General features: G+C 32.9%; 6 protein-coding genes across 9 annotated transcripts; 1 reads left to right on the forward strand and 5 right to left on the reverse strand.

Annotated features, from left to right (window-relative positions):
• Positions 1-3249: 3249 nt before the first annotated feature.
• Bm2047 (Uncharacterized protein) lies at positions 3250-3847 on the reverse strand (the record flags this gene model as incomplete). Its single annotated transcript, XM_043078633.1, has 2 exons — positions 3250-3431; positions 3715-3847. 2 exons carry the CDS (start codon positions 3845-3847, stop codon positions 3250-3252), a joined length of 315 nt encoding a protein of 104 aa, XP_042934567.1.
• Positions 3848-5709: 1862 nt separating this feature from the next.
• Bm3520 (Uncharacterized protein) lies at positions 5710-9351 on the reverse strand (the record flags this gene model as incomplete). Of its 2 annotated transcripts, XM_001899935.2 has the most annotated exons (14): positions 5710-5805; positions 5872-5944; positions 6091-6246; positions 6472-6572; positions 6707-6815; positions 6921-7148; positions 7365-7444; positions 7519-7641; positions 7874-8014; positions 8112-8270; positions 8435-8566; positions 8643-8745; positions 8841-8959; positions 9238-9351. In XM_001899935.2, the coding sequence occupies 14 exons, from the start codon at positions 9349-9351 to the stop codon at positions 5710-5712; spliced, it is 1734 nt and encodes a 577-aa protein (XP_001899970.2). The 2 variants fall into 2 exon arrangements, with proteins under 2 accessions (XP_001899970.2, XP_042934568.1); XM_043078634.1 differs by lacking the exons at positions 8841-8959; positions 9238-9351 and having other exon boundaries at positions 8643-8699.
• A 330-nt stretch (positions 9352-9681) lies between these two features.
• Bma-trap-3 (Uncharacterized protein) lies at positions 9682-10802 on the reverse strand (the record flags this gene model as incomplete). Of its 2 annotated transcripts, none has more annotated exons than XM_043078635.1 (4): positions 9682-9855; positions 9968-10082; positions 10279-10409; positions 10749-10802. In XM_043078635.1, the coding sequence occupies 4 exons, from the start codon at positions 10800-10802 to the stop codon at positions 9682-9684; spliced, it is 474 nt and encodes a 157-aa protein (XP_042934569.1). The 2 variants fall into 2 exon arrangements, with proteins under 2 accessions (XP_042934569.1, XP_001899971.1); XM_001899936.2 differs by having other exon boundaries at positions 10204-10409.
• Positions 10803-11737: 935 nt separating this feature from the next.
• Bma-hlh-6 (Uncharacterized protein) lies at positions 11738-12826 on the reverse strand (the record flags this gene model as incomplete). Its single annotated transcript, XM_001899937.2, has 4 exons — positions 11738-11945; positions 12113-12220; positions 12346-12430; positions 12715-12826. The coding sequence occupies 4 exons, from the start codon at positions 12824-12826 to the stop codon at positions 11738-11740; spliced, it is 513 nt and encodes a 170-aa protein (XP_001899972.2).
• Positions 12827-17385: 4559 nt separating this feature from the next.
• Bm14055 (Uncharacterized protein) lies at positions 17386-18141 on the reverse strand (the record flags this gene model as incomplete). Its single annotated transcript, XM_001899938.2, has 3 exons — positions 17386-17514; positions 17671-17772; positions 17983-18141. 3 exons carry the CDS (start codon positions 18139-18141, stop codon positions 17386-17388), a joined length of 390 nt encoding a protein of 129 aa, XP_001899973.1.
• Positions 18142-18655: 514 nt separating this feature from the next.
• Bm2223 (Uncharacterized protein) lies at positions 18656-20351 on the forward strand (the record flags this gene model as incomplete). Of its 2 annotated transcripts, XM_043078636.1 has the most annotated exons (8): positions 18656-18724; positions 18799-18847; positions 18948-19099; positions 19171-19249; positions 19359-19498; positions 19658-19787; positions 19877-20056; positions 20224-20351. In XM_043078636.1, the coding sequence occupies 8 exons, from the start codon at positions 18656-18658 to the stop codon at positions 20349-20351; spliced, it is 927 nt and encodes a 308-aa protein (XP_042934570.1). The 2 variants fall into 2 exon arrangements, with proteins under 2 accessions (XP_042934570.1, XP_001899974.2); XM_001899939.2 differs by lacking the exon at positions 18799-18847 and having other exon boundaries at positions 18950-19099.
• Positions 20352-20398: the final 47 nt, after the last annotated feature.

Consider the following 20398-nt stretch of genomic DNA (forward strand, 5'->3'; position numbering starts at 1 on the left):
AAATCATAATTCCTCAAATTCTTTATAAACATATCATTTACACAGCTCTTCAAATCATTTTATCCATCTTGCTATTTAGTGCTAGGCAGAATCAAATAGCGGAATTAAGACTGGGAAAAAAATATGTATTTATAAATGAAAAGGAAACAAAAGAGACAATAGAAAAAGAGATATTATAATGTGACCATAATACTGTTATCTGTTTGGCTTCACCTGTTAGATCTTTGAGCTGCTCTATTTTGAAGTCTTTTTAATCTAAGGTTTAAATTATAATTCAAGTGTCACCGAACCAATTCTTTTCATATACTAATTTTCTATTCTACAAAATGCCATTTTCAATAAAAAATTTGCACGAAACTTTGTTTCAAAAGTTTGAGAAGAATGTCTGTCCAAGAAGAATTTTTTTTCGCCAAAATTATTTTTTAAACCATTTCATTCGATATTCTTTTTTAGAATAAATGATATAATTAAATGCAACGGAGGTGAATAATTTAATGGAGCGGACTTGATGTAGATGACTTGATAGTTCTATGGCGGTAGCATGACATTCACTGTAAAAAATTTATAAATAAATATGTGCATAATTTAAACTATACTTGCCTGAGTACTTAGACTTGCAATACGTCTTTTTTGTGGCATTTAAACCGATTAAAGAAATGGCTTAAAATTTTTAAATGTATATGACTTTTTTATGGGTACGACTTTGAATGTTGTGAGCATGAGTTAGCACGAAGTACTGCTAGTACTTTTATTGAAATGTAAATGCTTCGTAATCAGAAATCAGCTATTTGGTTAGTATTTGTTTATCCTTCTAATACTGGCAATTTTATTTGATGAATTAGTATTTCTTGAAAGAAAATATTTTACTTTTGAATTCATTTGCATTTTGCTTAATTCATTAGCATTTTGTCGAAGTTTTCAAAATTTTTTGTTCATTAGTTGCTTGAAGTAATATTTCTTGTAAGAATCTTTCGAAATTAATGAGCACTAACTTGCATTCAAATGAGTTTGTGCTTCAAGCATTATGTATTCGATGAGTAAGTAGGCCTTCAGTAAAGCAGTGCTGCTGAATGGCCTGGATGATTACTTCAGAGTTCTGTTATAGATCAAATTTGCGATGAACTAAATAAGTAATATATATATATATATATATATATATATATATATATAAAGATTTCTGAGTTTGTATTATGTATAAAAATAATGTTTGCTAGAAACTATAGCTACTATTGCCCTTACAAATTCTAGTTCAAATGTTTTAAACTAGTAAAAAAGCAGAAATATAATAAATCCATTAAAAAAGAAATGGTTCTGTTAATTTCGGAAAAAAGTGAAGAAGCGGATTAGTTTTGAAAACACAAGCTAGAAAAGGGAAGTGGAAGTGAACAAGAAATGTTAAAAACAATTTTAAGCTCTGCAATAATTATAGCTAACCTCGATATGTCCTTGCTCCTTTCTGATGCATCTTTTAGATGGCATAAAAAGTAGAAATATATCGCAAATCTAATCATGATTTTTTTAGATTAACGTTTGTCACTAACTTACCCCCCGAAATTGCCTATAAAAATTATAGTAGCTTATTATGGAAAATAATCTTTTTCCCGTCTGCTTGACAGCATAAATTAGCTAAAAACAATTTGAAGCCTTACAAAAAAAAAGGACAATTTACAAAATTCTTTTGACCCTTTAAATTTTTGATATTTTAGAAACTGTTGTGAACACTAGTTAAAACTGTTACAGAATGATGCCCTATACCTTTCTATATCACAATTCCCTCTAGCATACTAATACTAATACGATGAAGTTTATCAATACTGAGATGGCTAAAATCATTAGTTTGAAAGAGAGAGTTTTCGCATAAAACGAATGATTAGAGCAATTTCTGAGGATGTTCAATGATATATACGTACAATTTAGCTAAGACGAGGTAAGCAAAGAACTATTTTGAATTAGCCAAATTTTTGATTTTTAAAAATTTCTTTTCATTTGTTCTTTATTGTTTGAATTATCTGCACTAGATTATGCTTATTACAGTGCGTTATCTTTTTCATTTCTAAAAATATACACAATAGGTTTTGATTTATTTTATTAATATGAAGCTTGAATTGGATGCATATCAGGAGAGAAATGAGGACAATAATGCTTGCTACCACAGTATTTTTTGATAACCAATAGAATAAAGTTCTCTGGGGAAAAAAGTGAAAATGAAAGTGGAGAGTTTTAAATTTATCAATTAAGAAACTATCATCTCCCCACTATAATGTTCCTCAAAGTTTGTACTGCTTTAACATTAAGGAAACTGAATCTTGTTACTTTGGGGATGATCACATTAGATGGCGGTATGGAGAAAAGTGGCGGAAAAAGAAAAAAATAACAAATACCTATTTGCAAAGATTGGTAATAGAAGCAGCAATAGGATGTGAAGACAAATAATGGCAGTGTTGGGACGTTTTTTAAAATACTATCATAGCGATAGTTTAGAACAGCTTCATTGAACCATCATTCTAAGACTATGAAATTGTGGCCAAGAATCATACAGCTCCACTAAGGAAACATTCTTTAATCGGTCGATGAGCTCATGCCAAAAAAGCTTAGTGTTCTGATACTACTAGAAATAAACAATGATTGGTTTCATTGTCGAAGTGGCCAATGACAAATGATGATGCTATTTTAGAAATCATACTTTAGCTTCCACATTATTCACTTCTTAGTGTCTAGTGATTGGTATAAGTTGTAGTATTCGGTTTCTAATTTTCAATTTAACATTTAATTTTCAAATTTCAATTAAGCGGTTTCTAATTTTCAATTGATTCTATATTTAATCACACGTGACTGAGTTATGACCAATTATAATTCTCATCCACATAAATATTAATTTATTTGTACAAAGAAATCAAAATTTATTCATAAGGAAAAGATATGACAATTTACTAGCCAAAAAGAAACATGTGGATGTGTGACTATAAAATTAGATTCTACGACAAAGCATCTTACTACAGAAATAAACACATTCAGCTGTAATTGATAAGAGATTCCGAAAATTATTCATGTTTTGAGGTGAAAAATGAGATGGCCTGAGATTTCTAGGGCTAAATAAATACAAATGATGAATGAAAACAAACCGAAAGTTAAAAAAAAACAAACAAAAAAACAAAAAATGAGGTGAAAAACTTCAAATTTTCTGATCTTTGCGAGTTAGACTTCTAACACTAAAAGGACAGAAAAGGTCAAAATTCTTAGTTGGCCAGGCTACACTATTCCGTTTTTAGAGCGAAGTAAGGAGAAGAAATCGAATAACGGCTGACGATAATGATATTTGTTGATGTTCATTTTGGTACATTTTGCATGAATTTTTGGTTTTTCGAAACGACTCCAGCATTTGACCACCTCACTATCGCAAGCGCATATGGCACTAGCACATTTTGAATTTACTGCAACCCCTTCAATTATTACAAGCGAAATAAAATCCTAGTGCATTGACAAAGGAAAGGATAATTTGATTAGCTCTAAAATCATATTCAAACAGATATTTTAAATAATGTCCTAAACGGAACTTTTAAATGGTGGACATTAAAAAAAAAATAATTGAGAGATAATTTAAAAGAAACGATATTATAATCAGCTTCATTTTTTTTCCTGTAGAGAATCTTTCTTTCAGAAGTTAAGATTTATCCAACTTATCGACTTTAGCAACTATGTAACATCTAAAATTACCATAATTCAAACAGATGGATTGTCCCTGAATGCATTTCCAGTTATATGGAAGTAGATATTCCTCAGCCGTGTCATAGCAGTCATCATCGCGAACTGCCTTGTCGTAACAGAGGTCATGATTCATGCAGCACATGTAATGAAATTGAATTTTTGATTTTTATTTTCAGACACCAAAAAATCACGAAATAGAAATTATACATATATGAGAGCAGCGGTAACTTCTAAACGAGATGTTCCCAAATTCGTAGGAAGTGAAAAAAACACTGTTTGTATACCCACTTCTTATCACATTCGTTGGACATGTATACCAAAATAGGCTCACAAAGATTTAATCACGACTGACAACAAACAATGGTATAAAATGTTATCGAATATGTGCGACCAACAGAACTTCCGAATTTACAAGATCTTAGACACGAGTAGTGCAGCAAAGTGTAACCTGTCAATGCCATCCATGGGTTTTCCAGAACCTCCAACACCACACCAGCATCCGTAATTGTTATAAACAGTAGCTGGGTAACCAAGTCTACAAACGCTCATTTTATCCAGATTCCATAATGCTTTCAGCTTTGCATCCATTACAGCAATTGATGCATAAAATAGACATATTATTAAAGTAAGTGACTCCAAATGCATGGACTTCACGAACTGTAAAAAAACTAAAAATTAAATCTTGAATTTGGAACACAATAAGCTGAATATGAAATGTCATAGCAATCCCCAAACACAACTTCTGCCTATGACGTAAATTATTGCGTCTGAAAGCATCTGAGAACCTCTCACATGAAGACGGATTGACTGCTCGTCATACTACCGACTTCAGCAAGTGTTCTCAGTTGTAATTTTATGTAATAACAAATAACTTTTGGTACTTAGACAGAAAAGAAAGAAGCAAATAAAAGCGGTAAAAAACGGCCGCCCAAGATAAAAATTGAAATCTTGAAAATTAAAAGCAAAAAAAAAAAGACTGAAAAATCCGCCACTATTAGCCTTGTCCAACAAACAGAAAAATAAAACATTTTGAAAGATTCAGTCACATGGTTCCTCTTAGTAACGCCACCTCATATGCTATAATCAGCAAAAACTTCTGTCAATTGTCATTTTATTCCTGTGAAGGGCAACCAAATTGAAGGAAAACTGGATTAAAATTTATTGAAACTCCTAGCAATAGACTTCCCAAAATACAAGATTTTGCGATGAATCATGAAAAATATCAACAACGATTTCGATAATTAATTACTAAATACTACTGTGTACCGTTCAAAACTATCCTGCATTGGAATAGTGATAAAATCAGTTAGTGAATAATAAAGGAAGGTGGTTCACTAATGAAACACTCTTTTACCTTTCGCTCCTTATTTTTGAAGAACCAGTGGTGTGAAAACGAGCTTACAACTAATCAAAATATTTTTATTAATAATAAATACGACTCAACAGACTAATGAGAATAAGTATCATAGGCTTTTAAAGTGAAGAAAAAAAACATTACTAAAACCGCAATTTATAGCATTCATTACAATAAATTTAAATTGAAGCCTTCAAAGAAATCCGAAAAAACCAACTTTGAGATATTTCATATGATAACTGGACTATTTAGATTGAACAGTGAACAAGAATATGAACTACATACAGTTTCATTATTTGTACAAGAAATTTTTTTAAAACTATTTTCCAATTCAATATTCACAAATAAGAAAATTCTTTTTTACAATAAAAAATTGGTAACAGCTATAAACATATTCATCAATCAAGAGAATAGCTACTAAAAATTCAAGTAACGCCGAATAAAACTGGAATTGTCATAGACCTATTCACTTCTAAACGTATTAAAAGCATCAGTTTTTTTTTTTTTTTTTTCATTTGCATTACTTATACCTTCAAAACATTTCGAAACAAAAAAGATTTACTCTTTGAAAGTTTGTCCTACTCATATACTGAAACAAAACTGTTGCTGCAAAAAAGGTGAAAAATGCCATATAATTTGCGAGTGTTACGTTATTCCGTTAATTTTATTGGACTATGGTCGGCAATTACTGCATGTCCTTCTTTTTGAAGCCGCGCATCCAGTGTTGTAATAGAACCATCACGCACCTGAAATATCGACAAATCAAATGGACTTGTGTACATATAATTGTGTTTCAAGGTTCATCAATTTACCTGAATGAAATTCACAAACAGTACATCTGGTCTTTGAAATGGATGACAGTCATACAAATGCCGGCTCCCACTCCTGAAATTTAAGTTTAGTGATATGATGATGTCGCATGTTTTTATTATCAAGCGGCGATGTAGGAAATATCTTGGAAAGTCATGAATAAATTAAGATTAAAAAAAAATGAAAGAATTCATAGTTTTAAACTACGGTCAAAAACCAACTTTTTGTTACAACCCACAATATTCAAAGCAACTGGAACGTCTTCACGGAGTTCACTATAAAAAAACTGCTTTGCTTTTTCGGACCAATTCGAATGATCCACCGGTTTCAGCCCATGCATGCACATTTGCAAGCAGAAAGGTGGCCGAACACAGTGCCTAATAAATAAAATATAAAAACAATATGCTCAACAAAAAAGTGGAAAAGTAAACGATTTGTGCAGGTTTTAGGATTAATAACAATATTGAACGAGTTAGGATTCAAGATTATAATATAACTTTAAAGAGCAAAATAAAAAGAACTATAGATTTCGCACTATATAACAACCGAATAAACCAAATATCTGCTAGTCGCTTGTACATTGGATCAAGCAAAATTTGTACATTGGATCTATTTCAAGGATACTGGACAATAAACGGACATCAGTTCCACCAGAATCAAGAAATCGTAAGCGACAAAAGAAACTTTCGGAATAATAACCATCCTGAAAGGTTGAACAATAATGTACAAAAATTTGTCACTCTGCAGAATACGAAGGATTAGTGACAACACTGAAAGAATTAGAATACATGATAACTTAATTTCTGCTAGTCCTACTTGTTTTTTAATAAAACTAACCTTGATGCCTAATATTTCAATTCTCTGCCAACAGCCAGTAAATTGAGCAAATTCATCGTCTACTTCCACAATGCCATACACACGTTTTCCCTTCTCCAAAGCAATAACTCTATTTTTTAAAAAAAGTAATAATAATAAATGTTGAGAAAAAGAAGAGTTAAACTAAAAATCTTCTGGGATTTCACAACGTTTTAAAATTACATTAAAAACGAACACATTGGATGAATTAATAAGCTTTCTATTTTTGGGATGGCCATAGAATGAGTTTAGCTCCTCAGCAAAATTGGCAAGTTCATCATTTGCCGCAATCATTGCGTCTTCTTCACCATCCGCTGCATTATTATCTTCATATTCTTCTATTCCTGTGTTCCTTTGTGATGCTTCCTTTAACCTTGTCATTTTTAGCGGACGAGCGTAAAACTCGTAGGGCGAAACAGTGTTCCTTGAAAGATCAAATATAATATTACCATATTAATATTGCTGAATAATCACCATAATTATTTCAGTAGGATATCCAAGAAAATTTTCCAAGTAGATGGCGAAACAGTGTTCCTTGAAAGATTTGATCTTTCAAGGAACACTGTTTTTCCATCTAATGAATTTTATATAAAATTTAATAATAAAATAGTCAAGGACTTGAATGTTGCTGAAAAGATACCTTCCCTCAATGTTGACCAAATATTCTCCCTTGTGGCAGTATCCTTCCTCATTTAACCAACTAACGTCTGCTACTGGAATCTAAAATTAGCAATGAGTAGTTATCTCCTGAATAAAATGTGGTATGAAAATGAAGTGAAACAAAATAAGGTCACCTGTGCACTATCAACTGTCGCTTCATTCAAGATGGGCTGTTCCACTATAGCTTCAGTTTCATTTTCACTTGGAAAATTGAGTCGCCATGTTTCCAAAGTCTCGACAGTAAGGACTTCCTTATGCTTTAAATAAACTAATTAAATGTGCAAGCTACAAAAAGTGACATAAATGAAAAATAAAAATCACGAAAATCTTTGAAAAAATTTCTTTCCCGTTTAGGTTCCTTATCTCATTACACTCATGTGACACTATTTGTAAAACAAGTTTAAAAAATTTAGTTTCAAATATACTTCGTCATAACTGCATGACGATTTTATGAACAATTTTATGACTTTTTGAAAGTAATGGACTTACGAAATTTTCAAATATTTTTTGTGTGATTCCATCAAACAAATTTCGTTCAAAATCAACTTGATCGAAACGTTCACGAGCAAACAAATGAGTGATTGAAGTACCCATTTCGTCCGACTCCGATTCCATGCCATACATATTAACCTTCAACTCAGAGAAGATAACAAGCAACAAATAAAGTAAGCAAATGGATAAGAAATCATAATCTCCTAGGTGAATTACCAAAAGAGAGGATACGAACTTTTACAAAATCGCGATAGTCATTGCTGGGGACACTGTTAAGGATTGCCTCTACACGAACAAGTTCAAATTTTTTAAGAATTCCTCGCAAAGCCGCTGTATCCTCCTTCGACCATTTCAATTGTACGTTATCATTGAGGATGTCCTGATATGGCTTTACCTGCAAAATCGAAAACCAATAAGAAACATATAATTCTGTAATTGATCACGTTAATCCTAGTACATATCATTATAAACATTTTTCCCATAGTACTACAGTGAATTGTATTTTTCTGAGAAATACGAATCTTCTGCTTTGGTTCCTAAAAGATATCAAAAGAACACCTTAAACAGTGCAACAGGAATTGCTTGCCAAGGATGGAAAGATAATATTTCGTCCATTTTGGCAAGGCAAGTAGAATTCATCCAAGCACTGATCCCTTCGTCAATGAACAATACTTTCACAAATTTTGTCCGCTGAAATTGAAGAAGATCCATAGAAATGCCTTTTACCAACAATAGACCTAAATTTTTAAGGCAGATAACCAGCAACCTGATCAACTTCACAAATTCGAGCTCGAGCGTAAACACCCTCCTCTAGCGGTGCCATCACATAACGATTTTCATGTGCCACCGGAGCTGGGGTTAATGTATTTCTAAAAAAAAAAGTTGATGATATGGGTATGCTTTCTTTCCACATTTCAGTCAAGTGGCTCCCAGCAATCCCATAATTATGAAGCAACAAACTTACAAATCTCGGATCTGTAGTTTTTCCGTAATATGGTTCACGGGCTTCACCCATATACAGCTTGGCGAGGTGACATGGGATACAATGCAACGAGCTGTACGACACAAAGGAATACGGTGAATCTGCAATCATTCCATTGAAATTATCCGAAAAATATAATTCTTGACCTTCCTTCTAATCACAATCATTTGTGAACTCAAACCTTTCTATCCTATACTCACCGCTAAACTACATTTGAGCGAATTTATGACTTACCAGGCTCGTCATCTAGTTGCTACTATTTATTCTGTTCTATGACTATTTCTAAGCAGCAGTCCTCATGCCATATCGAAAATACGGTTAAATCCAAATCCGACTACTTTTGACTTTTTAATAAGCAGCGAAATGGAGTTAAAGCTACCTTGAATCTACCATCACCTCTTACATCGCCATTTTGCATCATCTTCGGAACAGCGTTTCTCTTATCGTTTCTGTTTATCGGCTCCTCTAATCGCGGCGACGTCCGGCCATCCATAATGCCTACATGAAATAACTATTCGCAGTTTATTACGATATACGACTTTCCTTCCTGGCGCCATTGAAGCGGTTTCCCATCAACAGTCATATTTTATAATGGGCTAGAATGCTAACACGAATTTCCAAAAGCACATAAAAATGTTGAACACATAACTGCTTTACGATACATGCCAGGAGAACGAAAATATTTTTATTCAATAAATTAGAAACAGCATGAACAAACATCACTGGTAATTCACATCGACAAAAGTACAAGGATAAACCACATGTGAGAATACCTCTCCTTCAGAATATCATCAGGAAATAGTAGTGGTCGTGAAAACGGGTACTATTTGGCAGTTGAGAACAGAGCAACCAAACCGGCTGCACCAACCATAGAAAACAGACAATTGAAAGTGGACGATATAGAAGCGAATAAAAAGAATGATAAAATAAGAAGAAGTGAAAGAAAAAGAATATTATTCCAAAAGATAGAAAAAGTAGTCGCTTCGTAATCTCCGACCTGAAAGTTTTCAACAATTAGTATGGTTTGGCAAACTTCAATATTAATGCAGCACTTCATTTAATCAGATTTTGGATGGCAACAAATAAAATTTTAGCCTTACAATGCTTACCTCATTTTTCTTCCATAAAATTCTTTCATCTTTCTCTTTTTTCGACATTTTTTTATCATCTGCTAATTTTCGATTCATTTCACGAGTTATTGCCTCACTCCTTTTTACAACAATCCTGCAAACACAGAGTGAAAAACCTGAGAACGAAGTGAAACAAAAGTAGATATTGAACTGTTACAATATAAAACAATTTCCTCGCTAATGTCAAATTTGTGACAAAATATCACGGAGATTACTTATGCTTCAGAATGTGCTTGATATTCTTGTAGGCAAAACTGATAAGATAGGATGCAGTTAGCGATGAAATTAACCAAATGATCCACGAATCAGTCACTTCCATCTGATGTATTCCATGGAAAAGGTATAGAGGTGCAATAGCAATCACTGTCGAATTTCCATAGAACAATGCACTGCCCTTTGCTGACACTGCTGCCGAGAAATCCTTTAGAAAAAAATAATCACAGTTTAAAAAGAACTATTTAGTACAACTAGAAATAATGAAGCATGGAATAATGAAATATAAATAATGAAGCATCAAGTCTAGATATTTTTTCTAACTCAACATGTTTAACTATTCAGCAAAATAGTTATCATTATTTTGGTATAGATTAGGTCAACAAATGCAAAATTTAAATTTAATTTAGATGTTCGTATCTGTGACCTATATAGAGGTCCAGGTTCGTGGAGGTTCTCATTTTTTGATTAAAGGCAGAAATGAATTATGCAACGGTGGAAATCTCCAATCTATAAGGACTAATAGAAACTAGATATTAAAGCATACCTTTAGCAGTAATTCGTCTTCCTTTGACAACTTCTGCCCCGCTCCTTTTGACATGTTTGAGCAATTAATAAGATAATCTACCTGTAATGCACAATCACACCTGAATGTAAAGCTCCTGCATTACTTGCAACATAGTACCCTCATACACAGTGATGTCATAGAAGTAGTTAATCACCGCGCCATAAGTAAAGACACGCGAAGACACGCAGCATGCCCCACTCCCGACGGAATGCACAAGTCGAACTTTAAATCGAGACAAAGGCCAACAAACCAAAATAATTCAAACTGCAAATGAAAACGTTGGGCACTTTGCAAATTTTGTGTGTCGAAGAATTATTCCTCACTCGATAGATCAGTGTATCATTATCACTTCACTGTTGTTTTTGTGATTTGATCACAGTTTTGGTGTTGAGTTTCTAATTTCCATTTGGAGATTGATAGATTAAAATAAATATGAGCGAACTGAGTTATCTTCCTCGATGAAATCATTCACGGAGAACGGGAGGATCCATAGATACAGCAGTTAATTTGATTCGATGTATGTCATTTATAGTAGTACACAATTGAGAAAGAAGCAACCGAATGTTTCATTATATCATTGTTAGAATATACAAGAAAAGTTTCATCCTAACAATTCTTTTTTCTTCTTTACTGAGTATTATTAAAGTCCAAACAAGGAGCAGTTTTGAAGAACCTTTTGCAATAATTTTTAGTCTAGCAGTTACACTTAAAAGTGCACCGCACATAAGAATTAACGAGAAACTAGATGCTCTTCGAGCTTCCAGTAAAAGGATATTAAATACCCACAATAAGTGTAAAACATGGGAATCAAGTCAGGCACGAGAAATATAATCTATAGAAATTGAGGAAGTCAGTCAGCTAGAAAGATTGGTAAGTTTTAATTGGGACAATCAGTAGTAGATACAGCCTAGAAAAATGGAATCAAAGAACAATTAGTGGAAGGACTGCATATTTATATTTCTATCACTTTATGGAGTTGAAGATATTGCATCATCCAACGCACGTTTCCTGCGATCGATTCTGCGAAGACGCTCGGCCCGTTCTTCGGATTCGGTTTGAAAGGTCTGGAAACAGTCACATTTGGCCCAGTGGTCGTAATCTTGTAGTAGAGCTTCCAGATGACGTATGTATCGTATCGCCAAACGTAATGTATCCACTTTACTAATACGACGATCGCTGAAAGCGCCTCTAATTTCTCATTTTCAGAATGATATAAGAAATTTCTAAATAACACACAAATTCTAATATTTTGTCACAAATAGTGGATAAACATAATTTTCATAAGAATTGATTAAACGGTGTAATTTTTCAAAAGATAAGTTAGAACTGGAAGTAATTAAAACCTTTCGGTAAGCGGTAGATGGTCACGCAGTCTTTCATATCCGTCGTTCACACAACGAACACGTAATCGCTCCCTTTCATTTCTCTTCCATACAGTAGTTCCATAACTGCTGAATTTTTCCGAAATGAATTAATGAAACCGATCAAAGGAAAACAATATTATGAGATTATTTATTTTGACTTGTTTCTTTCTTTAATAATAACATAATTCGCGTTCATTTTCCAAATAGCTTACTTTTCGTCGATTTCACTTGGTAGTGGAACACGAGCCTCTGGTGAAAATGGACTTATTCGGTTTGGCTTTCTCTCGTCTTTTCCTTCTACCATATAATCACATAATGAAGATAATTTATATCTGACATACAATTTGAGAATATGTTAAGTCTCAGACGTTTTAGAGCACAGTTCGTCCAAAACAATCTGCTCAGAAGTGATATACTAACCTTAATTTAAAAAAAAAAAGAAAAAGAAAATGGGAATGGAATTTGAACCACAAATCTTTCGTTTTCGAGGAAAAATAGGCTATAGCGATTCATTGAAATGTTAAAATAATTTAGTGGATTACTGGATAACTTCAAGAAACTCTAGTCTGAAGCAAATGTACCTTCATCAAATGATCCCGAACGGAGTCTGAGTAATCGAGCGGCACTGATAATTGATGGTAGTTTGCGTCCGTACTGGAATGCTGACTGATATGATTCTTCCGTAATACTCATTTCTTGGTTTACGAATCCTTTTGATTTATCTGCAATTAAATATCATATTCCCTCTACAGCACAATAACTGTGGCACATCTTTCAGAATACAAATCCGTTGACGTGCTATGAGTAAGTTCGGTTTCCCCGTACGTGATCACCTGTCATCTCCTCCATTACAGTTCGGTTAGCTTTTCTAGGGTTCATCGTCATTCGTTCATGACATCTAAAAGAAAGCATGGCGAATGAGAATGGTTTTTTAGATAGGAAGATTTTGAGACGACAGAGGAAATGTCCTATCTGTTTGATAAAGATTCAGAATCTTTCTTCCGGATATCACTTAAAAGGATTATATTGAATGTAGATATCAATAAGCAATAACTGTCTACCGTACATGTAATATGCACATAAACAGTTACAAGCATGCGCTTCATCCTCATAACATCCATACCGCTGTGCAAACAACAACGATGATCGCATGCTACTATCTGTCAACCGAGGGTTCATCTTTCTGATAGTCATCCTTTTACTGACAAAGCTTTCTGCTGTATCATTCCGTTGTAAATAGATCACTTTAACTATTGATTCGACATTAATGGAAAGATCGATTAGAAAAATCACTTTAAAATTACTCGATAAGTTTCAAAGCTACTTCTTTTCAGTTGTTCATTTCAATCATTTTGCTATTGTAAAGCAAAATAAGAAAGGAATTTATAAAGGTCTTTATGTATATTGTGAACTAATCGATAATTAGAAAAGGGTTAAGATAAAGTTGTTCTGACGTTATATTGACAGTCATGTAAACTGTTTATTGATTTATTCAGTCAGAAGAGAAAGAATGAGGAAACAACCGTAGTGTGAAAAACTGAAGGTTTGCGGTGGATACTGTAGATTAGAATTAAAAGGTTCAGGAATTTGATCATAAAACAGGATAATATCATTCCATCGAATTACAGATATAAACTTGGCCCTGGAAAAGAATCAAGAATTTTATTCTTGTGTAAAATAACTCTAATCCATAATAAAACTGAGAAGTGTAAATCACCAGTACAAATAAAAAATTGTTAATGCTATCAATTTATCACTTATTTAATTCAGTTCGTTAATTATATTCATTTCGTTATTTCGCTTAATAGATTAATCTTTCAAATAATAAAGGATGATTGAATAAACTAAGTTCATCCTAGCATCATTGTTCTCAGGTCTAATTCTCTACAGCAAACACACTCATTTCTTTTCTTTAAATGATCCGAAATTTCAGAAGTATCAGTAATTTGGTAATAATTTTCCCTTATCTCAGATTACCTAATTATTTTCCGCTTCAATGACGTCATTTACAGAAGCATTCATGTGATAAAACTTACAGACAGTCATAGCTGAACAAAGTTACTTTGAATGATTGCATGAATGTTTGGTTTTTTATGCCCTTTTGAAATTTCATTCCAAGTATTTCTAAATTAAGTAGCAAATAATTCCTTCATCAAAAAACGGATAATCATTTAGCAAAAACGACAAAAAGCTAAATAAGCTAAATTAGAGTTAAGAAAATTTGGAAGTTAAGCCTTCATTCCTCCTCACACGATCATTATAAAAAAAATTCACATAGAGCATTTCTTGTTCCTTGCTCCGATGGAATTCAAACCAAAGCCCTAGCAAGCAACTGTATGATTATTCTCTCTATTTCCAGTTTATCTATTCAGCTATCTTGGTCTAATTCTGACAACTTTCAGGAATTCGACAGATTCAGGAAGAACATTGCAGAAAATTAGAGATTCCAGTTACTTCAGTATCACCTACTTCAAAGATATGATCTTTTCTTATTATTCAATTTTAATCTAAAAATACCTTACACAAGCTGTGGATCCAATGCTTGGAACATTTTACAGACTTTTATTTCCAGCCGTACTCATTTAATTTACCTTATTGACGCTTTTTAAAGTCAGTGAATTACTTACTGTTCTGTACAATTCATTTTTTAGATTTCATTATAACTTAGTGCAACTTCCTTCGTATTTCTATTAATATAATATGAAGTGTTTGCATTTGCTGCTCGTTAATGAGATGTTTATTGTAGTGTTTTCTGCAGAAATATCTATAGTGTGCATTTCATTAAACTGAAATGTGAAATTTACCGTACTTCCCTAAAGTGATATTATGACGACTTAATTAGACTACAAATAATTAAACTTAATTAACAGTGCGAAATCAATTATTAATTTAGATAATCAATTTAACTGCGTATAACAAGTAGAAATGAGCAGTGCTTATGTCAAATGTAAAATAATTTGCTTTAATAGAATAATCCTCATTTTTAAAAAGTAATTTTTTTCCTAACAAGTTCTCCAATATCAAATATAATACCAAATTCTTATCTTTGCATCAATATTTGCATTTTAATATAATAAGATAATGATTAGTTTAATAAGTCATTTAAATTGCATTCATTTGGGTTTAAAATGCTTTTTGGGTTTGTATTTTGTCCCTCAAATAGAAGAATTTATTATCTCCTGAAGTTGCAAATTTGTTGCAAATTTATTCAGTTCTTGTCACTGTAAGTGCAGAAAAACTATATTCAAAATTAATGAAAAATATTTTTAAAAATAGAGAATAAGAGATATTAGACATAGCAAATTGGCGCCACATTTTATTTCATCTTTGCATATTTTGTGCATTTATAAGCATTAGGAGATTTATTAATTTTTTGACTGATTGGAAGAATTTCACTCAGTACTGGTATCTATTTGAAGTCTATATGACATTTTCTTTTCTTCTTTAACAAAACGATTTACATATTTTTTCTTTTTGTTTTTAGTAAAGGATGTTGAAATTAAATCTTAAATTTTTGAAAAGAAATAACTTTACCAAAAAAAGAAGAAGCATAGATTTTGAATTACTACTGTTAACAGACAAGCAGTAAACATTTGACATTTGACGTCATTTTACGTCATTATTTTCACTCCGTTCAAACATTTTGTTTCAGTTATATTTTTTACTGTTCAGATGAATAGAGAGAGAACGAGGTAGCGTCAAAACTTTACTTACGATGAATACACGCCAAATTAAAATTTTTAAATTTTTAAAAACTACAAATTTACAAATATGGTCGATTTTTGTCGATGCGTAAATCCTGTAAACCTGATCGATCTACAGAACTTAATATTTATGTTTATGATGCGCTCCAAATTCCAAATCACGGTTTTCCTAATTTTAAATCTTCATTTGATTACTCCATTATGTCGATGCTTTTAATAGAATAGCAGTACTGACTACTCAGTCCTCTCCTAATTAATGTCTTTCAATGCTTTCCCTAAACATCAGCTTTCTCTAGCTAATGAGATCAGCGCTGGCTGCTTTGATAATGTCTTCCCGAGTAGATATAATCTCAAAATACTCAAATCCAGAAGGTCCAAAGTCAATTTTGATGGTTTTATCGGGTGTATCAACAATAGTCGAACTAGATTCGAAAAAACTGATCTTCGATAAAAATCCGGAAGCAATAATTACCGCGGAGTTTTTTTAAGATAATGACCGCTTCATTTCGTGAGTATATGTAATAAAGCGTAAACACACTTGAAAATATTTCTAAAATTACTTTTAATCACACTTCAAATTATCTTTGGCGTAGCAATGATATTACATAGAGTGGTAATCTACCTCAAGAATATAGAAAACATAACATACTTTTTATTCTTACCTCTGGTACAGATAGATAGACAGCAGATTCTCGAGCTGAATCACTATTATCTTCAAATGAGTGTCATTTATCCACGAAAACTATTGAAACTAGAATATTCAACTCACTAACAATAACTTTAAAACAACAGTATCGAAATCAGATGTAGAACACTCCAAGATCTACACAAAGATAATCCGTGTGTACGTACTTTGTAGCAAAGCTAAAGAGACGTTGAAGATGATTGAAATACTCGAGATATTGATATTTCAAATCTTAAATCTTTGTTGTCAAATAAATGTAGACTTGTTTGAGTTAGGATCCATAATTGTTTAGAACTCTGTCCATTCCTGCTTGATTATGAACTTTCGAAAAATGATAACTTCAAAAATTTTAAGCACTTTTTCTGACAAATAATCCAAACAACTACTGCATGATTAGAAAACAGCAATGCAAATGTACTAAACATGCTCATCTTAACTTCAGTAAAACACCTGGACCTATTTGTACCCTTTTAAGAAAAAGAATCTGTTTTACCGAAGTAAGATGTAATAGTTAGCGTCAATGTGAACATGACAAGATAAACCATTAAATCAGGTACAGCAAAAGAATGCATTAATCAACTTAACAATAAATAAACTTAGAGAACAGTAAAACGAATACGAATAAGATTGTATGGTCAAAGAATGGAAAAATTCCATGCGAATTCCATTCTATTCTAGATGAGTGGTAAAACAAAAGAAATATTCTAAACATGCAAAATTCCCCTGAAGAATTAATCCAAATACATGCTAGTGGAAGCCCATCTCAAACAGATTAATTTAAAATATATCTTTCTTATTCCAGTACAAAATTTCTAGTAAAGTAAATCCAGAACTAAATAAAAAAGAGCCATTTTTTCTTTTTTTTAAATCAAAAGCTTTTCCACTTCTTCCTTGATTTTCTGTATCTGACTTCTCAGTTGAGAGCCCTCATTCTGGATTATTGAAGCAGCGATTACAGGACGCGATACACCACACGCCCTGCCAAGAGCTGCCTGAAAATATTCCACATATTTCTCTGGAATAAAATATCAAGACAGCACAAAAGGTGAGAAATTATGTGGACCACTTCCAGAAAACTTCATAACAAAAATTTTAACATACACAAAATTTTCCCTTCCATGACATATAGATGCATATATAAAGATTACCTTGCTGCGCACAAACACGTAAGGCACATTTTTGTCTTCACAGAGCAATGGCAAATGTAAGATAATTTCTAACGGCTCAGCGTCAGCAGCCATTATAATGACCTGCAAATTCACCGAGAAAAATCTGCATGTATAGTGAATGACAGATTAAAAACACAGAAACAGAAGTCATACGAATCTATTCCAAACAAAATTACTGCATCTATTGGTTTCGTTCATAAATATATATTTCTTCTCAATGAAATATATATCATTCGAGTCTTGTACACGAAAAAAGATAAGGCTGTTAACATAAGCCAAACTAAAAGTGACCTCTGCAAGTCCTCGATTTAGCGTTTTCGTGGCTTCATTCGCACCTTTCTTCAACTGCTTATAGCTTTGCGCCTGCTGAACAAGATCAAGTAACTTCTGAGACAAGCTAGTATCAGCGATAGGATAAGCTTTTGACCCAAAACCAGTATCTGCAGTCATCTTGCCTCACTTTTCCGATCACTGGCAATACCTGGACAAAATTAATGAGAGTACATGAATATCTTTACTTAACATTTCCAAAAAAAATCACTGACACTCATCCAACACCAACCCTTATGAAAGATGAGTGCTATGGAATGAACAGCATACCAACAAGTAACTCCAACTTTTTAATAACATTCTGTCCAAAATACCGACTGGAAAAGACCACTCTCGACCTGCCCACCACAGTTACACAGAAACAACTATCTTCTAGCCTAATCAACAGCAACTGATCAGTCAGACACACCACAACTCTTTCAATTTTAGGAGCCTCGTCCAAACCGCGAAATGACAGATCGCTACGAGCGGTATAGTGCGACTGGAGTGTGCAGAGGAAGTTCACTACTCGGTGGTAAAAGGCAGAGGTAGTTGCCCGGGTAAACCTTATGTGAATTGCATTTGAATTGGATACTTCTTAACTCTTTTTGTATTTCGATATAAGAATTCATTAATTTTCACAGTTTTTACAGAAATGACTTCGATTGCGGTGGAAGTTTTTGATGCCAAAAATATTAATAAGTCGATCGCCTACCTAGAAAATGTTTGTTTTATTTGATTTATCATATTTCAAGGTATTAAGTTTAAATTCAAGTGCTTGATTATTTCCTAATTTAGATCACTTCCGATGAATCAATAGTGGGTATCAAAAGTCGTCTGTCCCAAAGTAAGTTTATAATGATTCCGTCGAGTTTCCACTTATCTTTCTGTTGGTTTGTTGTATGATGCAATTTTTTACTGTATGTGATGATTTGTTATATATTTAGAGCTTTCACTTCCTATCAACCAAATAGCTTTGCGGTTAGATGCGAAAGGGAAGAATTTGAAAGATGACCTTGTTGTGCTGGATCTCAATTTGCCTTCGAAGGGTGCTCACTTATATATTCGAGTTCTTGGGCCACAAATCGGATGGAAAACGGTGTGTAGGATTTATTATTAAGTTTTCCTAAATATTTACTTCACCCGTTTTAATACACTGTTCTACTCCAGGTTTTCCTCCTAGAATATATTGGCCCTCTTGTGATTTATCCAATTTTCTACCTGAGACCAACCGAGATCTATGGACCAGGTGATTTTTCTTGATACATGAGGCTGTTTTTTATCGAAAATACCGAATGAAGCATGGAATAATTGAGTAAAGTGAACCACATGCAAAAAACTGACATGAAATCTTGAAGACGCATCCCGATATCCTATGTCTTATGGAGTAAAACTTGCACTGGTTTGTTGGTCATTTCATTATGCAAAACGTTTGCTGGAAACCCTCTTTGTTCATCGATTCAGCAATGCAACAATGCCTTTACGGAATATATTCAAAGTAATCAGTTTTCAGTATAGTTATTCGTACTTTCTTGTCAGATTTATAGTCTAAGTTTGGGATTTCTATATATCGTTAGGATGCTCAAAAATGGTCAAAAGAGATCATCAAACCCAAATTACATAAATAAAGCATACAAATATTTTAAATTTGTTTTAGAATTGTGGTTACTACTGGGCCTTTACAGCATTTGTCAGTTATTTTATCAACCATCCGCTATATACCCTACCGTATTTCGGTTTCGTACAAGTTGCCACAGGTCTTATTGGTTTCGTTATTTGTGAATTCGGTATGTTTATCTCATGACTTTTGCTTATTGTTCTAATACATTAGTGTCATTGTTGTTATGATTGTCTTTTTTCTATATCTGTTTTTCAGGCAATTTGTCAGTTCATCTGCTTTTGAGAAACTTACGCCCCTCGGGTACTAAAGTTCGCAAAATCCCAATTCCAGATATCAATCCGATGACATTGATGTTCCACTTCGTAAGTTGCCCCAATTACACTTACGAAGTGGGCTCATGGTTATGGTTTTCATATATGACCCAATCATTACCAGGTTTTTTTTTTCGGTTTGTGTTATTGTAGAAATAAAACAGCCAAATACCCGCGCAACATCAATTTCATGAGTTTGCTTATGAGTATTTGTGGTTTATCTTGAATAAGTTTATGTGTTTGATTTATATTTAGCCGAAGTGTTGTTTTGTACTTAACTCATACTTGCAGCACTGATTTTTACCTTTGCGGGATTTCTCCAAATGGCTATATGGGCAAAAGATAAGCACCGTAATTATAGACGCGAATTTCCAAATTATCCAAAACATCGACGAGCAATGATTCCTTTCGTTTTTTAATTACTTTTTAATTGTTGTTTACACGAATAAATTAACGATAATGTTTT

This window comes from Brugia malayi (assembly GCF_000002995.4).
Source record: "Brugia malayi strain FR3 genome assembly, contig: Bm_v4_Chr2_contig_001, whole genome shotgun sequence".
Classification (NCBI taxonomy): domain Eukaryota; kingdom Metazoa; phylum Nematoda; class Chromadorea; order Rhabditida; family Onchocercidae; genus Brugia; species Brugia malayi.